The sequence below is a fragment of the Pteropus alecto genome, unplaced genomic scaffold (assembly GCF_000325575.1).
Source record: "Pteropus alecto unplaced genomic scaffold, ASM32557v1 scaffold79, whole genome shotgun sequence".
Classification (NCBI taxonomy): domain Eukaryota; kingdom Metazoa; phylum Chordata; class Mammalia; order Chiroptera; family Pteropodidae; genus Pteropus; species Pteropus alecto.
The window spans coordinates 10414923-10434357 of NW_006494612.1; the positions used below are offsets into that span (position 1 = coordinate 10414923).

The 19435-nt window shown below is 36.1% G+C and overlaps 1 protein-coding gene across 3 annotated transcripts; it reads right to left on the reverse strand.

Moving 5' to 3' along the window:
- Positions 1-1056: 1056 nt before the first annotated feature.
- Positions 1057-19090, reverse strand: GPRC6A (G protein-coupled receptor class C group 6 member A). Of its 3 annotated transcripts, none has more exons than XM_006926116.1 (6): positions 18854-19090; positions 16191-16494; positions 13568-13879; positions 6810-7022; positions 2758-2881; positions 1057-2202 (listed from the first exon to the last, which is right to left on the reverse strand). In XM_006926116.1, the coding sequence occupies exons 1-6, from the start codon at positions 19045-19047 to the stop codon at positions 1094-1096; spliced, it is 2256 nt and encodes a 751-aa protein (XP_006926178.1). In that variant the 5' UTR covers positions 19048-19090; the 3' UTR covers positions 1057-1093. The 3 variants fall into 3 exon arrangements, with proteins under 3 accessions (XP_006926178.1, XP_006926176.1, XP_006926177.1); XM_006926114.1 differs by having other exon boundaries at positions 13043-13879; XM_006926115.1 differs by lacking the exon at positions 6810-7022 and having other exon boundaries at positions 13043-13879.
- Positions 19091-19435: the final 345 nt, after the last annotated feature.

The following is a 19435-nucleotide window of genomic DNA, read 5'->3' on the forward strand; positions in this document are numbered from 1 at the left end:
ACTGGAAGCCTATACTTCATTTTCACCAACCACTTCAAAAAATTACTGAGTCATATATATATATTCCATCCTCCTTTTTATTCCTGGTATAGATCCTGATCATTTCTCAACTAGACTCCATCTCCTACCCTGTATCAGTGATCTTCCTAAAATAGGACTTTGAATCTGTCATCTGTCAGATACTTTGATGGCCACCCTCTACCCATATGATAAAGACCTAAACTCCTTATAAAAGAATTCCAGTCTGTGTCATTCATTCACGACCTAACTTCTACCTAGAAAAGAGGACTCCTCTCCAGAAACACCAAAATGACTGCGCTCCCCTGAATATTCCTTCTCAACATACTTTCTGCTGCTGTTCCTACTTTCCTCCTTTATCCGGAACTGTTTTCTTCTGATTAGATAACTTTCTTTGATTAGCTAATTCATACTCATCTTTCAGGACATCATCTAAACATCATATCCTTTATTAAGTCTTCTTCAAAACCATCCCATCGTTCCCCAGGGAGGCTATACTAACAGTATAGTGCCACTTCACTATACTGTTACAGTGCCCCATAGACATTACAATCATAGAATCTCCTGCACTGAATTGAAGATGTCTATGTGTGACTGTCTACCCTTGGATTTTGAGCTCCTTGAGGTCGGAAATAATGCCTTGATCCTCTTGTTCCTTTGTATTTAGCGCATCACCTGGTGCATAGTAACTGCTCAAATGTTTGTTCCACTGAATAGAGCAGCGGAGATGAGAAGGAAAAGATGCTTAAGAGAGAAGGAGAGAACCCGTATGATGAGGTTTGAGAAGAGTGGTAGAGGATGAAATAAAAATGGCATGTTATAGGATAATTTTGAATAGAAGAGGTACCTACAACTATGTGCCTAAGAGGAAGCAGGTAAAGATGGAAGCAGATGGAGGAAGTAAGGAATAGAGAGAGTTTCAGATTGAGGAATTGGACAGAGGGAGTGTTCAACCGAAATTTGGTAAAAATGGTGTCAGTGAAGAAACACATAGAATATATTTGCTCAGAAAGTAAATGCCCATCTTAAATACAAAGTATTTTATTCTGGAATGTGCCATTTCTTAAGGACTTGTTTATATACTTGAAAATTTTTTTCGAGACCAAGTTTTAGAAACACTCGTAGCATTTGCCTTGCATATGTGTGCGAGTGTTTGGATATCTTTGCTTTTCTGACAGTCTGCAGACTTGCCACCAGAGCTGGGATTGTTCATTGTGGTATTGCTTTTAGTGGAGTCCAGTGAAACATGACTCATGGCAAGGCTGCCTGCACTGTGGGAAGAGTAACTGTAAATTGTCTTGAGAAAGGCAGATTTTGTGTTAGTCTCTTGCTTGCAAAGAATAACATAACATTTGGGAAAGAATGTGCAGCATAGGATCCCATAGTTAGATATTAAAATAACAATAATCTCCACAGCTGGCAAATATTTGCCAAATGTGGTAGCATAGACAGGGATGAACGTGATCCAAGCTATGAAGTAAATGAGCATGCCAAATGTTATGAATTTGGCTTCATTGTAATTCTCAGGTAATTTCCTGCCCTTGAAGGCAAATATGAAACAAATGAAGGCCAGGACGGCAATATAGGCCAGCATGATGCCAAAGGCAAGGATGGATCCCTCTTCACATTCCAGGATAATGACTCTGGGCAAGGAGACATTCTCTTTCACAGTAGGAGCTGCAAAGATTAGCCAGAGTGTGCAAATGACAACCTGGATACCTGTACAGGTGAAGATGATCGGGATCGGTTTATAGAGGCACTTCAGGAAGTTCTGCAACTTGGGATCGAAACTAAAGGCTAGCAAAATTTTCAGGGACTTTGTCAAAATGCAGGAGATGCAGAGAGTGAAACTCACGCCAAATAGCGTCTGCTGGGTTTTACATGTGAAGTCTTGTGGTTCTCCAACGAAAAAGCCTGTGCTGGCAAAGTTGAGGAAATGACAGAGGAGGATCACGTAGCAGATCACTAATCCACCAGACGATTTCACAATGGGTGTGTTCAGATTTCTTGTAAATATTATGCCAATGGCCAGAACAAACATGATTCCCATCAGGGAGAGGGCCAGGAGCAGGAGAGCCAAGGAGTCATTCCAGTTGAGATACTCCACTTCCTTTTCAAAGCACATCGTGCTCCTTACAGGGGCCCAATGTGTTTCGTTGTTGCATAAAAGGCAGTGATCCATATCTAAAAGACAGAGGAGATTCAGTTACATTGCAAACATTTAAACCAGGTGATTGTCCACAATGCTACAAATAGAATCCTTCTCAGTAAGAGTCCTGACTAGAAAACAGATAGAGATCATGATCACATTGGTTACTTATTAAAATAAAGCATACACGGAACCCAAAGAAAGTGAGAAAGAAGAGTGAGCGAAGAGAAAGAGAAGAAGAGAAAGAGAAAAAGCCAGTTGGGCTGTGAGTCTTTAGGAAATTAATATACTTAAGATAGATGCTAGCCTCATAAACTTGCAATTATAGGTGGCAGTTCAGAGACTCTGCTAAGAATTCTGTGAACACAATGAAATATATATATGCCTTACTGTTGAATTGTATACCTGAAACTTACTGGAATTTTTAAACCAATGTCACCATAATAAAAAAAAAAAATGAATTAAAAAAAAAAAAAAAGAAATGATGATATTCAACTCAGAAAAAAAATTCTCTTAAGAATAAGAGCTTTGGAATCAGATGCATCTCAAGTGTCTCGCTCCATCTCTTATGTTGTAGTGACTATAATTACCTGTCTGATTACTATAGTGATTTTCAGGACAGTTCACACATTCATAGCAGCAGATATGTTGACTTCTCATAGTTTTCTTCATTTGCCCAGGACTGCATTCTGTGGAGCATTTGGATCGAATTTGCTGAAAAGTGAAAAGAAACTCCAAATAAAAGTTTAAAAGATTTATCTTAACTAACTTGGACTAAACTTAAAGATATATTTACTAAATAGTATTTTAGTCTTTTTTTTTTTTTTTTTTAGCATAATAGAATTGTTCTGTCATCTGGAAAAATGTGAACAAGTCTAAAAAATAGAAAATATTTCAGATAGTGAAATTCCTTTAGGAAGACAGAGTTTCCATCATGTTAACAAATTCTATAAGCAAATAAGAGAAATTAGCTCTTTCAAAAAGTTCCTAACAGAAGGAGAAATGTGCAGTGGTGGAACTAAAGAAAAAAAATGATGGTTTGGAATTTCCCAATCATGTGCTGTATAAAAAGTTCAACTATATAAGAAGATAATAAATTGTTGGACTTTTATATTCTTTAGAAGAAGGTTATTAATCACGCTGTCCAAGAACCATGTCCAATTTAATCTTAAAAAACAAAACAATGGAAAAATTTGAATTTATAACCATTAAAGTATTAGTTTAAAAAACAACCCTATGTATATGAATAATATTTAAACCATCCTGAGAATTTAGGTTATAATTCCGCTGTCACGATGTGAATCATACGTAGCCTTCTACTTTTATAAAAGCCTCTGTTTCCAATCTAGCTAGTAATTCCTCAGCTGTGTTATTTTTTCCATTCACAGTCCCTTTCTCATGACATATCTTGCGAGATAAATCTGTTATTGCCTCACTCTTACCCTTAGGAAGCCAAAGCAGAATGGGTAAATGAGACATTCTCTAGATTCTCTTAATGGTTTTTTCTAAGTACTGATATAACTAGTCTTTTCTATGGGAGATGAAAATGATCTGGCTGAGAGAGAAAAGTAGCCAAGGTTCAGCATCCCTATGTCTATAAGCACTGTCTTCCTTTTTTTCAGCAGGCAGGGTATCCGCCTTGTGGATTCCCCAGGACAAACTTTTAATCTGAAGTATTCATACTCTGGAGGATGCTCAGAGTACACTAAAGGATTTAGCTATGAGATAAAGCTAGACATCATTAAGGGGATAAAAGTGCAACATTCCTTTCTAGAAACACAGCCGTTTCCCTCCCCTCCACATAAGGGATAGCAAAGACATTCTAAAGCCTGGTATTGATAACTTTGGGCTATCAATAGATTTAGGATTATCTGATGTCTTGGACTATGAGTTCCGATGATTTACCAGAAATGCTATAACCCTACTAACCTGCATATTGACAAGTGGGTCTTGAAATCTGACCTAACTGATTTCAAATATAATTGGTTTCTACTACCTCCTTGAAATATATGGATGTTTCCATCAGAAAGAAAAACTTGTCTCTCTTTTTATGGTGATCAGTCTCTTCCATTCTAAAAATCACTAAAAAATCCACTCCATTATTTGTTATCGTATCACCTTCTTCTTATTGAGTGTCTCCCCTAAAAAGTTTGGAGATAAGTCTTGGTAACAATTAAAAACAGTGTTTCTTGCAGAAATTATAACAACGAATCCTCTCTGCATTCAATGAGAAAATGAGTCACAGCATAGTTTAAAAGATCCAGTGTAAGTTACTGTGTTTAAGCAGAGTGCTTGTTGGGTTCACAAGGTAGTTGTAAGGATGGTGATGATAATAATGAAAGTGATGATAAAAGTTTGAAAATATAGAAAGACGACTATCTTTCAAGGAGAAAGTATTTTTGCTTTACTGAAACTTATGACAGGGAAAATTAGAACAAAGATAGTGGCTTAAAGCATTACTATATTTATTCTTTCATCCAACACATATTTTTTAAGTGCCCATTATATGCCAGACACTGGTGTAATTGTTGGAGCCACAGCACGGAAAGGCACAAATCCATGTTCTCATAGACCTTCGGTTCTAGTTGACAATATACAAGATACAAATTAGCAAAATGTACAGAATGCTAGACAGGGATAAGTGTTAAGGAGAAAAATAAGGATGGGGGGTATAAGAAGTATTAGGTTGACACTGCAATTTTAAATAAAGTGACAGGTGATGGCCTCCCTGAGATGGGGACATTTTAGGAAAGACAGAAAGAAAGTAAGAAAGTAAACTACATGGACATCAGAGAAGATTATTAAAGCAAAGGAAATGGGAAGCAAAAGGCCTTGAGCCAGGAAAAGCGAAGGCATGTATGGAAGAGCAAGAAAACTTGAGGGGTAGTAGGGAGGGGTGAAAGTTAGTGGAAGGTAGTAGGTGATGAGATCAGGAGGTACTGGAGGCAGGCCATGTAAGGTTTTTTTTTTTTTAAAGACATCGATCCGAGTTCTGAGCAAAGTGTTATGTTTTACAGGTGACTCTGGCTGCTGTTTTAGGAACAGACTGAAGGAGGCAACAGAGGAAGCAGAGAGTAGTTAGAAAATTACTGTTTTAATCTGGGTCAGAGGTGATCAGTATCCTGGAGTGGGGTGGCAGCAACAGAGTAGAGGACAAAGAGAGGTCAGATTCTGAACTCATTTTGAAAGTAAAACTTAGACTAGCTATCAAGTGTAACTGAGAAGTGACAAGGATCCCACCAGATTTTTCCATGAGAAAGCAAGAGAAGGGAGTTGCCGTTTATTGTGATGGGGGTAGGTTTGGGAGCTCAGTTTTATAGATAATTAATTTAGATGACTATTCGACATCCAGGTAGAGATGTCAATTAGGCAGTTGTGTATGTATTTGGGTTGAAATTCAGAAGAGAAAAATCTAGGAGTCATTTGTCTTTTATATAATGACATTGTTTAAATTCAAGAGCCTGAAAGAGATCACTAATGAAAGGTGTGGACAAAAAAAAAAAAGGAGAAATTCTGAGCTCTGGACATACTAATATTTATAGGCGGTGAGAATGAGGAAGACTCTGCAAAGGAGTCTGAGAAACAATGGCCAGAGATAGAAGAGAAAATCAAGTGAGTGTGGTGTTATGCAAGCCAGTAAAGCATTTCACAGAGGGGAGACCAGCCAGTAAGTAAAAAAAGGTAATGTTTGGATTTATTAACAATGGTAAATGGAAAGAATTTTGATGGATTGAAAAGAGTTTAAAAAAATTATAGAAGAGAGAAATTTGGGGCACTGAATATATTTAACTTTTTAAAAGAGTTTTGCTCTAAAAAATAATAGAAGAATGGGCAATATATGGTCGGGGAGGGGGAGGATCAAAGGACTTTTTTTCTTCCTTTTATTTTTAATATAGGAAAAACAGCACACTTGTATCATCATATAGATATTATAATAAAGAAAATACTTGAGGATGCAGGAGAGAGTGGGGCATTGCCAGAGCAATATCTTTGAACAAGTGAAAGGGGTTGGGATTCAAAGGTCAAGTGCAGGAGTTGACCTAGGAGCACAGACAGTCCAGCCACAGTGCCAGATGGAAGGAAGGGACATGGGCACAGATGTAGTGGCCAGGGAACTCTAGAGTTTTCTTCTGATTGTTTGCTTTGTTAGTGAAAGAGGAAGCAGGGTCAATTGAAAGTAAAGACGGGGAAGATAAATTGGAGTCAGAGAAGAGAAAACATAAAAAAGTCATCTAGGTAGGTAGGCAGGTTAATAAACTAGGGTAATAGTCTGATTGCCCAGCAGCATTGGGGCCCACTGGGGGTTAGAAATCATGAATTTAAAGTCAGAACAGTCAGTAAGGTGTCTTTTTGTGTGTTTGGTTCTTTTCCAAGTTCAGCTACATGGAGCCTACACTGATTAGGTAGAGAGTTTAACTTAACCAGGACTTTGCTTTGGTCAAATGAGTATGGCTAAAGGGGTTGGGGCAAAGGAATTGAGGGTGTTCACAAGAGATTGAAACACAAGTTGACCAAGGAACTTAAGGAGGAAAGTTGGGGACAGTGAACAGGTAGTAGCATTACTGGAGGTCCTCATGGGGTCAAGGACTTTTGCAGTTGAGGTACCAATTGATTCGAATGCTGCAAAGCAGCCTACAATTACCTTAAGATTCCTGAACTCGTTTCTTGTTTCCTGGTCTGTAATGATAAAGACATCCTTCTTTAGGTCATATTGTGCCATCTTTGTGACAGTCATGTGGCCATTGATCTCCTTCCAGAGTACAACGTCATATCCAGTATTCATATCCCCATGGGCATCAAAATGAAATGAGTTCCCTCCATCAGTGAATGTCACATTTTTCAGTACCGCAAGTAACTATGAAAAATAATAACAGAAACAAACACTAATAGAAATATTGTAAGTGTTTATCCATTATCTCAATTATAACAGTGCCTTACAAGGAATATCACTTAAAAATTAGAAGAAGGCAATTCTGGATCAATGAGTACGTAAGCAGTTGATAAGGTTCCTTACTATCTGGCAACAATTTGAGAATTCTAGCCTCATTTCTGTGAAAGTCTTGCTCTGTGAATTTGAGAAAGCAAGTTAATGTTTTTGGAGGGGAGCTCCTCTAGCCCATAAAATTGAAATCTGAATATGTTCTTTTTCATTGTTGCAGAATTTCAGAATGTGTCTTCTGGGGCAAATGCCTGGGCTCGAATTATGGTTCCATATCTCATTAGTGGTGTGAACTTGACAGTTACCATTTCTTTCCAGGCCTCAGCTCCCCCATCTGTAAAATAAGGTAAATGAAACCTACTTTATAGGGTTATTGGAAGGATTAAATGTAATTAGGCACGTAACAAGTTTAGTTTAGTATCTGCATAGATTAAAGGTTAATAAAGGTTAAATTAATACCTATTAATACCTGTATTAGGTAATAGGGATGTAGTGCAAACAAATAAAAATATTTTGAGTCTATTAACTAATAATGTCAACTGACACTCATATACGACTTGCTAATATTCAAATCTGTGATATCCTTTTACTCCATAGCAACTCAGTGAAGAATGCTGAGCCGGAATCATCTTCTTCTTTTCTTAGATGATGCCACAGCCATGGGTTGAAGAAACTAATCTGAAGACACATAACTTAACTTTCATTCTGGGGATCTTTCCATTGCAGCTAACAATATATTAATTCAAAATCTCTTCACGTTTGTTTCCCTTCTGACTCAAAAGGGAAAGCTATGGCACGGGGGCAAATCATCCTTACTTCTAGTGTCAATCGACCCCAGTCCTTGGCGGGGTATGAGTGGGTAATCCAAGCCAGAGCTCACCATCTTCAAAATGAAGGCTGAGGGGACAGAGAGAGCTACGAACCTGGGAGACAGTCCAGTTACAACAGTATCCTGCTCCTGGGTGTGTACTACGGAGTGCCCCCACCGGAGAAATTTTTTTAGTTGGTGGGCGTAAGTATGGGAACGGCTGTTGCCCACCCTGTAAGTTCAAACTTTGATACTCGTTGGGTAGAAAGTGAGAATCTTATTATCTCCAGTGGTTTTCAAGTCTGCTTCAGTGATTGAGTGCATAGTAAAATGACTTCTAAAGCCTATTTCTAATTAAATTCATAAAATGATTTTTGAGAGGATACGAATGTAGTGAAAACTACTTGTCTTATTACCTAATTTATACAGTGAGAACTTGCATGCATTACACCTAGGACAGGAAATGTCTTACTGACAAATGAGGCATCCATATTAAGCTTGTGCTGCAGCGGAAGAACACAGGACTAGGCAGGAAGAAAACCTGTGGCAGTTCTGCCTCCACCATTAACTTGACACGCAGTTGTAGCTGAGTAAGTAAGTACCTTCTGTGAACACACCTTACTCACTCATTATCTAGATCTATGATGCCATTTTATTGGGTGTGAAGTCTAGAGAATGAGGCAAAAGTATTCTATTTGAATAAAATTATTTTTCTATTCCCCAGTTAATCTTCTATGACTATTTTAATTTTTTTTGTCAAGTTATATTTTAAGGTAAATGTATTAGCTACTCTAGTCGTGTCAATGACCAAATGTCACTTTAGTAAAATCTCTGAGTGTATTGATTTTAGTATACATTCTCAAAGATTTCATAGTTCTTTTAATGAACGTAAACTAATTAGTATTACATTAAAGAAGTAGGATGTTATGTCTAACATGATGGAATTGACCAAAAAAATATCTTGATCTAGCAACTGGATGGAAGAAAAAAATGGAACAAAACTATAGGTATAAGTGAGGGCCTACTGTCAATGTTTCCACCTATACCTGTATATTGATTTTTCTTCTGTTCCTTCCTTAAGCAATACACACACATATAAGCTCCAGTAACTCAGTTCTTTAGGGAGCATATCCTCTTCCACTCTTGTGTTTGAACTAAAATTTCCACCTGTTTTTTCCTGCATTTAATTAGGTTTTACAGGGTAAAGTTTTGACACATACACGTTCTGTAAATGATGATAACATTGTATGATGTAAATAAACTAGAGCAATTCTACACTTGTTCTTACCGGAAAGAGGGTGGAGGCAAATAAAACAGCGTGTTCATTACTTGTTAAATATGACAGAACATTTGCTCTGCATTAAAGTAAAATTGAACATTACAGTTTCAGTTATTAAGCTATTAAATTCTTTTTCCATCAATTATTTATATTTCATTGATACTGAAATTCACTATAAATTGACACTACAAAATTTAGAGTAGGATTCACATTTCCATTATTAGATAATTTACCTCTGTATGGTAATGACCTGTTTTTTGAGAACAGAAGGCCAGGACACTCCAATTAAGCTGTTGTAGTTGATATTGTTTTCTATTTCCTTAACTGCACTGATGTCCACTCTATCTCCACAAGTAAGCTGTGCTTATGAAAAGAGGTATCTGTGTGAGTAAACTAGGGAATAGCAAAAGCAGCAGCCTTGCATCTCTGTCTGGTACCCAACCTATGATTTTTTCTTTTGTGAAGTTTTTTGTGGTATAATGAAAAGCCCACTGGACTAAAGCTGGGACAGTTTCATTGCTAACTGTGTGGGTGACCATGGGCCAGGCCCTTATTATTTGAGGTCCCCTCCATTTTTAAACTGCTGCAAGTATCAGTCACATTCCGTTACCACTTCCTTAGAATGGAGTATAAAGAATATGAGTCCTGTGGACCTACCATTTTATAAAGACTAGAGATGATGAATGTCAGTTCTTAGTACAACACGCCTTAAAAATATTTAGTTATTGCTTTTCTTATCACTCCCAAATTACTGTCTTGGAACATGTCTCTTCTGACTCCTAGACTAATATCTGATGATCATTGCTACACTAGGATACCTCATAAGTTCTTCAAATTCGACATCTCCAAAACAAAATGCTTAATAGTTCCTCTTGCCACCAGACCTCCACTTTTCTCTGTGTTTCCAATTCAAAAAATGGCACCAAATTTTTTAATAAGTTGCAACATATTTGCTTCTATCATCCTTTACATCCAATCTCTCTCCAAATGCTCTTCATCTTTCCTCTTAAATATCCATTTATATGTCTCTCGCACCTGTAGTACAAGGCATTCTTATCTTATGCTTGAATTACCAAATTGGTCTTTCTCTCTTTAGTCCTGTGTCCCTCTAACCAATGCACACTGTGGTGGGAATGCTGTTTCTATAGTGGAAAGCAGAGCACAACACTTTTCTGTCTAAAAATATCTTTAATTGGCTCCCCTTTGCTCTATCAAGTCCAAGTCTTTAAACACAGTATGCAGACTTTCTGTTTAAAGGACGGTCACTGTATCAGTGTCATCTGAAAGCTTGTTAAAAGTAGAAACTTTCAGGTGACTCCCCACCCCCAAACTACTGAATCAGTATCTACACTATAATAAGATTTCCGTGCAATTCAACTGTACTTCAAAGTTTGAGATGCTCTATTAACAAGGCCCTAATGATGATCCTTCACTAAACCCCGAGTCTCATTTGCTTCTAGTTTCCACAAAAGACTCCAGTTCCATGGCACTATTTTCTCTCCCACAGGATGCCATGCTTTTTCTCCCTTCTGGAACTTTGCTGGAGTATTTCTGCCCTGGCTAACTGCTACTCATCCATCATATTCTCTAGAGATGTCACGATCTTTGGAGAGTGTTCTCTGAATTACTAACACTGGATTAGTTGTCTCAATTGTGTGCGTCTCTACCATCTTGTGTTTGTATGAAACATTGTAATACATCATCCTGTGTTGTAGTCAGCCCCTAATCGTTGATTGTATATCTCACTAAACAGATGATTCCTTTAGGAATAAAGTTATTTTACTTTCTATAATATTTTTAGCACTAACACAATGCCTGGAATATTGAGACATCCAAAAGATATTTGCTAAATAAATGTATTTATAGAAGTTGGACTATTAGACATCCTTTCATCATATACATTACTTACCACCTTGTATGTCATTAGAAGTAAAGGAAAATAAAAAAGAAAACCAAAATTACTTATTGTACTGTCCCCGAATACTGCTCACAGATATCAGCGAGTGTGGAGCCAAAGTAAGGATTATCCTCAAATATTGGGAAAAACTAACTCCTTTCCAGCTTTTTAAATCTAAAATCATTCAGAATCTATCATTTAAATATTCACGAATTTTGCCAGGGGACAAAATAATATTGAGGAACGTGTCTTTGAGTAGTGACCCTGAATGTTGCTGATCTTTTAAATTTAATGTCTATGGAGATTCCTTTATAAAAAGAGAAAATTGTTTGCATTATTTGTCTGACTAAACGGGGCACAGACCTAGCTCACTCACATCATGATCAAAGGAGCAAGGCACTCCCCTTTATTTCCTTTTCAATCTGTTTCTGTTTGTTTCTAGATAAATAGGCTCCCTTGCACATAAAGAATAACCTCAGGCTTCTAGTGTTTAAATAAAACATTTTAGCAGACTCTGCTTAGAGTATACTTTCTTGAGTCTTTTCATCAGAATGTTTGAGATTTATTCCTGATTTAAAATACTTTCCCAGAGATTTAAAGGATAATTAGCTCTTCTATTTGTATTTCTTTTTCCTTATGAGCTTCCCATTTATCCTGTCTGTCTCTCTGATGTTCTATTTTCTCTCCATATTCTTTCAATCTCTCACTCGTAAAATTCTATGTTGTAGTTTCATCCTGGTGGTCCACTTATAGTTTTTACTAACCCCTCATTAAAAATTTTATAATACAGTGTATGCTTTCAAACAGGCCTCTTAAAATCACTAGACATATAAATAAATATATATTTTTTAAAAGACAGTTTTAATTTTAAAAAATCCTAATCTCTAGTCTTTTTCATTAGGTTTCGTACTTTTTATTTACAAGGTGAAAACTAGTTTTAAAGTGAGCAATTTAAAATATCCTATGACCATCACATGATCCATCCAAATGTAATCTGATTGACTCAGACCTTGGAGCTTATGTTTGTGGGTGTTTAAAGTAGAAATTACAAAATTAGAAATAGCCTGTCTTGTATACACACTTGTAAAATCAGAAGAATTGAGGGTTATTCCCTTTTCACCTACTTTTCCCTTACAAATTTAAAAGAAATATATTTTTGGAATGTAATTCTGCCTCAATACACATTATTGAGGAATTTATTCCTGACAATTAAAATTTATCATTATATAAAGCAGCAATTTGCTTTTAAGTGCCTTGTTTATGGGCATTAAAAAAGAACAATGGAAAATTTAAACTAAATAGGGCTACATTAAGCTTTGGGTTTCTACAAACCAATTAAAGAGGAGAAAGGGAAAGACTTCTTTTACATGTAATTAATGTTCATTTTAAACTGAGATATAGTAGGAATTGTAATGATTGACCTAACGACAATCATTTGAAGAAGACTGGAGTCCTAGGGAGATAGTCCTAAGTAAGAGTCATAACTGGAGACACCATGAAAAGTAAAGGGCGTGGAGTCAGAAGAGCCAGACTAGAATTATATTTCTGGCATTTCCTAGCTTTGGTTTTCTCATCCATAAAATTTAGTAATAATAAAAAGGATTGTTAAACATGCTGGTCTTGTGTTTTTTAAGAGCATTAAAAGAGATAATTTATATGAAGCCTTGATCAGTTGCAAATCCATAAACTCATGGAAAATAGAACTAGAATCTTCTTGGAAAATAAAAGAGAACAACTTTGATGGATCAGAGTAGGAGATGAAGGTAAAATAACAGCTCTGTTATCCTTAAGAACAAAGAACTAATGGTAGAAAGGCAGGTTATTCAAAACCTGAAGTAGTCTACAAAAGGAATAGTTTTAAAAACAGTTCATATAACTTTTTGCAAATTAAAGCAATGAAGAAAATGGAGGAAATGATGGTAGGGAATTTTCTTGGACATGTGAGTTAGTACCTCCCATGGTTGAAAGGCACTGGGGTTCTGACAGTCTCGAGCTTGGCACAAATCCCGAAGGGCATAACCAAGGGCAAACACCGCGAGCTGAATACTGTGAATAAGTCCCGGCTCAGCGTAATCCCACAGGAAGTCATTTCTCAGGAAGAAATTCCTTTCTCTATCCTTATTAGCCTTGTAGGCCAAAGTCCCCTGAGAATGGTTGGAAATGCATTGACTCAAATCACTGTCCTTGGCATATGCACAGGCAGACAAGAGCATGGTATATTCATTTAAGGGTTTGTTATTATCATTGGGAAACATATGCAGATTTTGAAGAAAGGACTGGAAAGAGGACATATTTCCTCTTCTAAAAGTAAACCCTATAATTTTGCCAATCTTTTTAACATTAGGGATGCTGGTAATCTTGGTGGCTGTTGACCAATTATCACTAGCAATCCAGACCTTATTTATATTCCTCTCGATGGCTTTACTAAAGAGTTCAAAAACATGGAATTGCCTCAGAAATACCACAATGACATTAACGTGGACTTCTGCTATGATTTTCTCAAGTGTCTGATTGATCCTGACTTCAATGGTATTATCTGAGAGGAAGACTGGGAGAACTTCTTTGAAGGCTATGCACACGTTATTTGCTGCAGTCTGAATTGCAAAAGTGTTGAGAGCTAATCGTCCATAGTCATCATCTGTGGTTATGATGCCAATCCAGTTCCATCCAGATTTCCGAATCAGGTGGGCCATTGCTTTAGTTTGATAGAAGTCGCTGGGCACAGTCCGTAAAAATGAAGGAAAACGAATTTTGTCGCTTAGGATTTCTGCAGTTGATTCGTAACTCACCTGGAAATTGACAGAATCTTTTGGTTACAGTGTTGAAGAACTCCAGGTGGCTGTTCATAGTATGTGTTCTTCTCTTTGATTATTGTTGAGTTTTCATAAACTTTTACTAAAGTCTCTGGTCCTTTCCATCCTTCCCTTTCAGTGAACTCTTCCTTTACAAATAATGTAAATCATGATATTTGGTACCTGGTGACTGTTTTAGAGTCATTGCTCTCTAATCATTTCATATTGTGTATGGCATAAGCCCTTTGAGGGTTCAGGCTGTACCTTATATCTCCTTCTATACCTTCGTTATCTATCTATATCTATCATATCTCAGACCAAGGCCAAGGGTGGTTATTATTTAAATACTTAGAGATAAATACAGGAAAGACACAGGTAGTCAAAAAAGCAGAATGCATTTTGGGACATCTAGTATGTTCAAAATTTTGTCTAATTTACAACTTTGATGATTTTTTTTTTAAAATAAATCATCCAGTCAAATAATCACCTAGTCCAAGGGTCAGCAAACTTTTTCTGTAAAGAAGAACCAAATATAAAATATTTAAGCTTTGTTGGTCACATATGGTCTCTGTCATATATTCTTTTTTGTTTTTGTTACAAACTTTTAAACATATAAAAATAATTCTTAGCTTGACAGCTTAAGAGCTGGAGAGCCACATTTGGTCTGCAGGCCGTTTTCTGATTGCTGATCTAGTCAAATAAGCATCAGAATTTGGATAGACCTACCTAATGTGTGCAAAATTTTGAATGACTTACAGCTTTGGTGCAATTGAACAATTGCAATGTGTCACTTGCTCAGTGAATTTTTTTTTTCTTTTACTGTCTACAGCAGCCAAATGGTATGATGGAAAAACAGTAGGCTTTGGAGTCAGATAAACTGAGAATCCTAACTTCAATAAATTTGGGGAAGTTAGTTAACACTTTGTTACCTAGGATTCTTGTAAAGATTACAGGAAAAAATTTAAACGGATATTAACACTTGGTGGACCTTCACTAAACCTTACTTCCCTTCCTGGTACCTGACGTTGCCATGCCTGCCTATGTTGTGAGAGCTGGACTTCTGTAAAATCAGTGTTACCCATTCAGGTCCCCTTTCCTTTTGCATTGTCTATAGTGGAAATTACATGTCTGCATTAAATGATTATTGTCAAAAAGAGTCTACTCTTCTTACTTATCACTTAACTAGCATTATACATAGTCTAAAAATTTTGAGTCTGGAATATCTGAGATATTTGAGAGCACAATTATTTTGTTTTGTCATTTTGGATTTAAACTTTTTCATAATCAACTTCATTAGGCTATAACATAATGGAACTCTTGAGTCTTTCATGGGCATATACATTTATTTATCCTAGGTTAGGTATTTTGAATTCTCATGCATGTTTATTTTATTTTTTTATCTGTTCATTTCTATCACATGATCATTTCTTGATAATCTGACTATAAGCCTTTTTATTGTCTAACTTTTGGCTTCTAATCTTTCTTGAACTTAGAAAGCAATGACTTACTGAGTTACAGAATGATGTGATATGAAGGTAAGTAGCTCAAAATGAAAGCCAACAGGACTCACTTGACTCTGTAATATGCAAGAATTTAGTGCAGGGCTCTGTAAAATCTGTTTTGGTCTTTCAGAGACCATTTTGCTTAATCCTTGTTATTGGCTTGCATTACAGTGAGATATGTAGTTCCACAGTCTCTGCTCAAAGCCTTCTCATCATGCTCAGAACAAATGTAAATCATACCACAGCTAATAAAATGCCACATGACCCGGCCTTGGCCTATGTGTGTAAATGCATCTCTTACTACACTCCTTTCTGCTCAACTAATCCAGACATATTGACCTTTTTGTTATTCTTTGGACATGTCAACTCTACACTTGCTGATTTTCAACCTAGATACTGTCTGCCCCTCCCCCATCTTTCCTCAGCTGCCCCTTCACATTTAAGTTTTAAGCAAAACATCACCTGGAGAAGTCTTCCTTGACCTCCACTCCCCTTTATCCCTCACTCTCTCTTCTGTTTTCTTCAGAGCACCTGACTGATGTTATTTCGGAAACAAGGTAGTTGAGGTTTGTGTCTGATCCAAATCACATTGAAAACTGTCAGAAACTAGACATGACAGATTGAAGGGTGGCTACTCCCTCAGTGCTTTGTCTACTGTTTGATCCAGAGTAGGGCACATCCTTTCTTTGATGGAAAAGAAAGGAAAGTTAAAGGAAAAGCAACTTTCTATTTTCCCAGGTTACCTCAGTCCTTTAATAATAAAGAATATAATCAAAACCAATGTATGGAGGTAGAACAAAACCTACCTGCGGCATGAGCTGTAAATTCAACATCCTGGAGACAGCCATGCTTATTTCTGAGTAGCCAGCCCCTATGACAGCCTTAACCCTTGGCATGTAGGTGGAATAGTCACATTTAAACTCCACAATTTCTCTGGAGCAGTTGAACTTAGAAAGAAATCGCAGAGCAGCTGCCATTGCCACTGTGACTTCTGAACAAGTGTCATAGATTTCGTACCCCAGTTTGACTCCAGATAAAAGTGTTGAATTATTGATCATCTCGATGCTGTGTATCATAGCAAGAGTTTGAAGAAAAATTGATATTTCAAAGCTGTTGAGAAACAAGTATTTTTTGAAGTCAGAATATAACTCTTCTACAGATATGGCGATATCTCATTTTATCCACATTTCTGCCTTATAGTAGATACTTTCTGGATCAGTAAAAATTACCTCTTGAGGGGTCTAAACTTTATTTAAAAATAATTTTTGATGGAAAGCTTTCTAAAGGGTATGTAGGAACCTGTACTTTCTTACAAGGGTTCTATGGAACAGGATTTAATTCTTTCTTAATGAATTTTGGGATAATTTTAAACATTCAATTTAATATTCAACAGTATGAAGAAATGTTTGATATTTGTTCCTTTTTGTAGTTAAATGTCAGCATTTTATTGCTGTCCAAGCACCTGCTCTTTTAGGTTCACAAGCTCATCTTTTACTTTTCTGATTCTAATCTGTTGTGGTCTAAAACCAAATTAATAAGGCTCTTAAAAATTACAAATAAAACAGGCTCAGAATAAAATCCCAGAGCTTTCTCCTAGATAAAGGACATTATTTTAGTTCCAAGGCATAGCTATTTTCTCTTTCAGTGGGCTTTTCCAATTGACTTCTGGATTTGTGATTATTCCAGAGCACTGAGTTGTTTGGTTACTGATTTACTGTTAAGTTTATTTCATCACCACTATATATAAAAGTTTACAAACATAACCTAAAACATAATAAGGGGTCAATAAAGGTTTTAATAATAAATAAAGAAGGATATTATTGTTCAGGGTTTTGATATTCTAGTTTTCTTTTACTTCACTGAGTTATGATAAATTAAATAGAACTATTTGAATAATATTACTGTCATAGTACACTAAAGTGAAGTTTGGCAAATTAGCATTAAGTTTTTAATTTAAAGAAAGGCGCAAAAAAGAGAGAAAGCTTAAAGTAATGAATCGTTGGCCAATTAAAACGTATTTTCAGAGTACCCCACATGTTGGCTCCATGAGAGTCAGAACCTCTTTGGTGTATTCACTTCAGTATCTCCAGTACCTCGAATTGGGCCTAGGTAATGTAAGTGTTTAATAAATAGTTGTTTAATGTTGAATGACTACTATTCTCTCAAGGAGTGACAATAGGTAAAAGGATGTTCAACTTAGTGCTTTTTTTTTTTTCCCTAGGATAAATTTCCTTATTAGATCAAATGATTCTTTAGTGTTTTCCACCTTAATTGTTGGCTTATATTTCTGGGCCTCAAATCTGCAATCATTCTTTGGGTACCAATTTAGTGCTCTAAAAATCTTCATTAATTATTTTAGGATATTCCCTGGTATTCGTGATAATCAGCAATTATAATGATAGCAGTTTAACATGCCGAGCTTCTGGGTAAAATGCCAGGAAGGAATCTCAGTGTGAGGTGGGATCACATTTTATCTGAAGGCATTCTTAGAGGGCTTGATAAATACTTTTCTTTTTTAATTTAAGTATAGTTGGTATCAATAGTAAGTGCTTTTTGATTAAAAAAGAAAGAAAAAATGGAGGAGAAAAAAAGGAGGTTAAACTTACACACAAAAACATCAAGATAGAAATAAGGATTTTAGAGGTAGAAGGAAGCATGAGTTTCACATTACCATAACAACAGAAGCCGATGCTACCTGTGTCCTTTAGAGGGTATCTAGGCCCCTTATTTTATTAGTGAAAACTTTGAGAACTGGAACTCAAAGAATTTAAGTAATTTGCCTAAGTTTACAAAATTAGTTTGCCCCCAAACTGAAATTAGATTTTAAATATCTTGTTCTCCTTAAAGACAAGCCATATGTAATATCCTCTACCCAGCTATACTTCTCCATATTACACTGCGCCAACTGTCTTTTCTAGAGTCAAACTTTCACAATGTATAGTGGCCATCAAAGAAGGAACACTTTGAATTGAGGTTGGGCTTTAATTTATCATAAAAGAATTAGATTCTGTCAAGAAGGAAATGAATACAATGTTGACAAAAACGTTAGTATAGAGAACAAAATTAAATGTAGTCTACTTTAAATAAAGAATTAAATAATAGATCCATGTTTAAAACAAAATGCATGTTGTGGATGATAAGAAATAGAAATGAGCTAGGTGTGGTTGTGGTGGCTACAGTGTCTTCATATTGGTTTTCTCTATTGACTTCAGAGATTATTTTTTTAGGCAAAATCCATATAAATATATTAATGGAAAGCATTTATTGCTTCTACACTTGGAGGTTAGTTATACATATAGATATAGATATCTCTCTCTTTTAAGAAAGCATCACAAGATCATGTGCAACTTAAAAATATAAGAATTTAAATTTTATTAAAATAAGTTATATATCAATAAAGTAAACATTTACATGCCAGTCTCACTGTATAATCTTGAAATCTAATTGTATGATTTAAAGCTTTACTTACCCAACACACTTCTGGATTTCTGGTCGTCTAGGATAGTCTTCTGAGAACAGCATTTTTTCATGAATGTCAAACAAACCTCCAATCATAATATGCCCTGGAGAAGTGGCAGCCACAAAGTCATCAGGGCTCTGGCAAGGCTGGGAAGTAGCAAGAATAATCACAAAGCAGGTAATCATTATAATCAATAATGCCATGTTTCTATCTCATTTGCTCACTTCATGCACGTTCTTAAGAATCGTTAAGCTCTCGGAGCATCAACATGTTCCTATTTCACTTGTAAACACTATGTACAGTATAGGACAGTGTCAAGGGCCAGAATCACTCTGTATTCAAATACTTGATGATAGTCAAAACAGTTCTTCACCAATAAGAACATATCAGACTTTCTAACACTGCTTTGTTGGAGATTTGTGATAGCAGGAGCACTAGGTAAAAGCTGATAGAATTAGAAACACAGTCTTACTGTGATAGCCTCTTTTTCTTCACTTACGTCAAGCGCTTTGAATTATGTTGGCATTTCTTTTGAAATAGAATATAGAATCTTTAAGAGGCAGCAGTTTGGGAAAGTTTTCCCACTTCAGA

Excerpts from the sequence above, each read along its gene's own strand:
- GPRC6A (XM_006926114.1), bottom strand. The coding sequence starts at position 19,047 with ATGGCATTATTGATTATAATGATTACCTGCTTTGTGATTATTCTTGCT. Across the intron at positions 13,880-16,190 it reads ATTTACAGCTCATGCCGCAG|GTGAGTTACGAATCAACTGC; the intron begins GTAGGTTTTGTT and ends GTCAATTTCCAG. Across the intron at positions 2,882-6,809 it reads ACGAGTTCAGGAATCTTAAG|CAAATTCGATCCAAATGCTC; the intron begins GTAATTGTAGGC and ends TTCACTTTTCAG.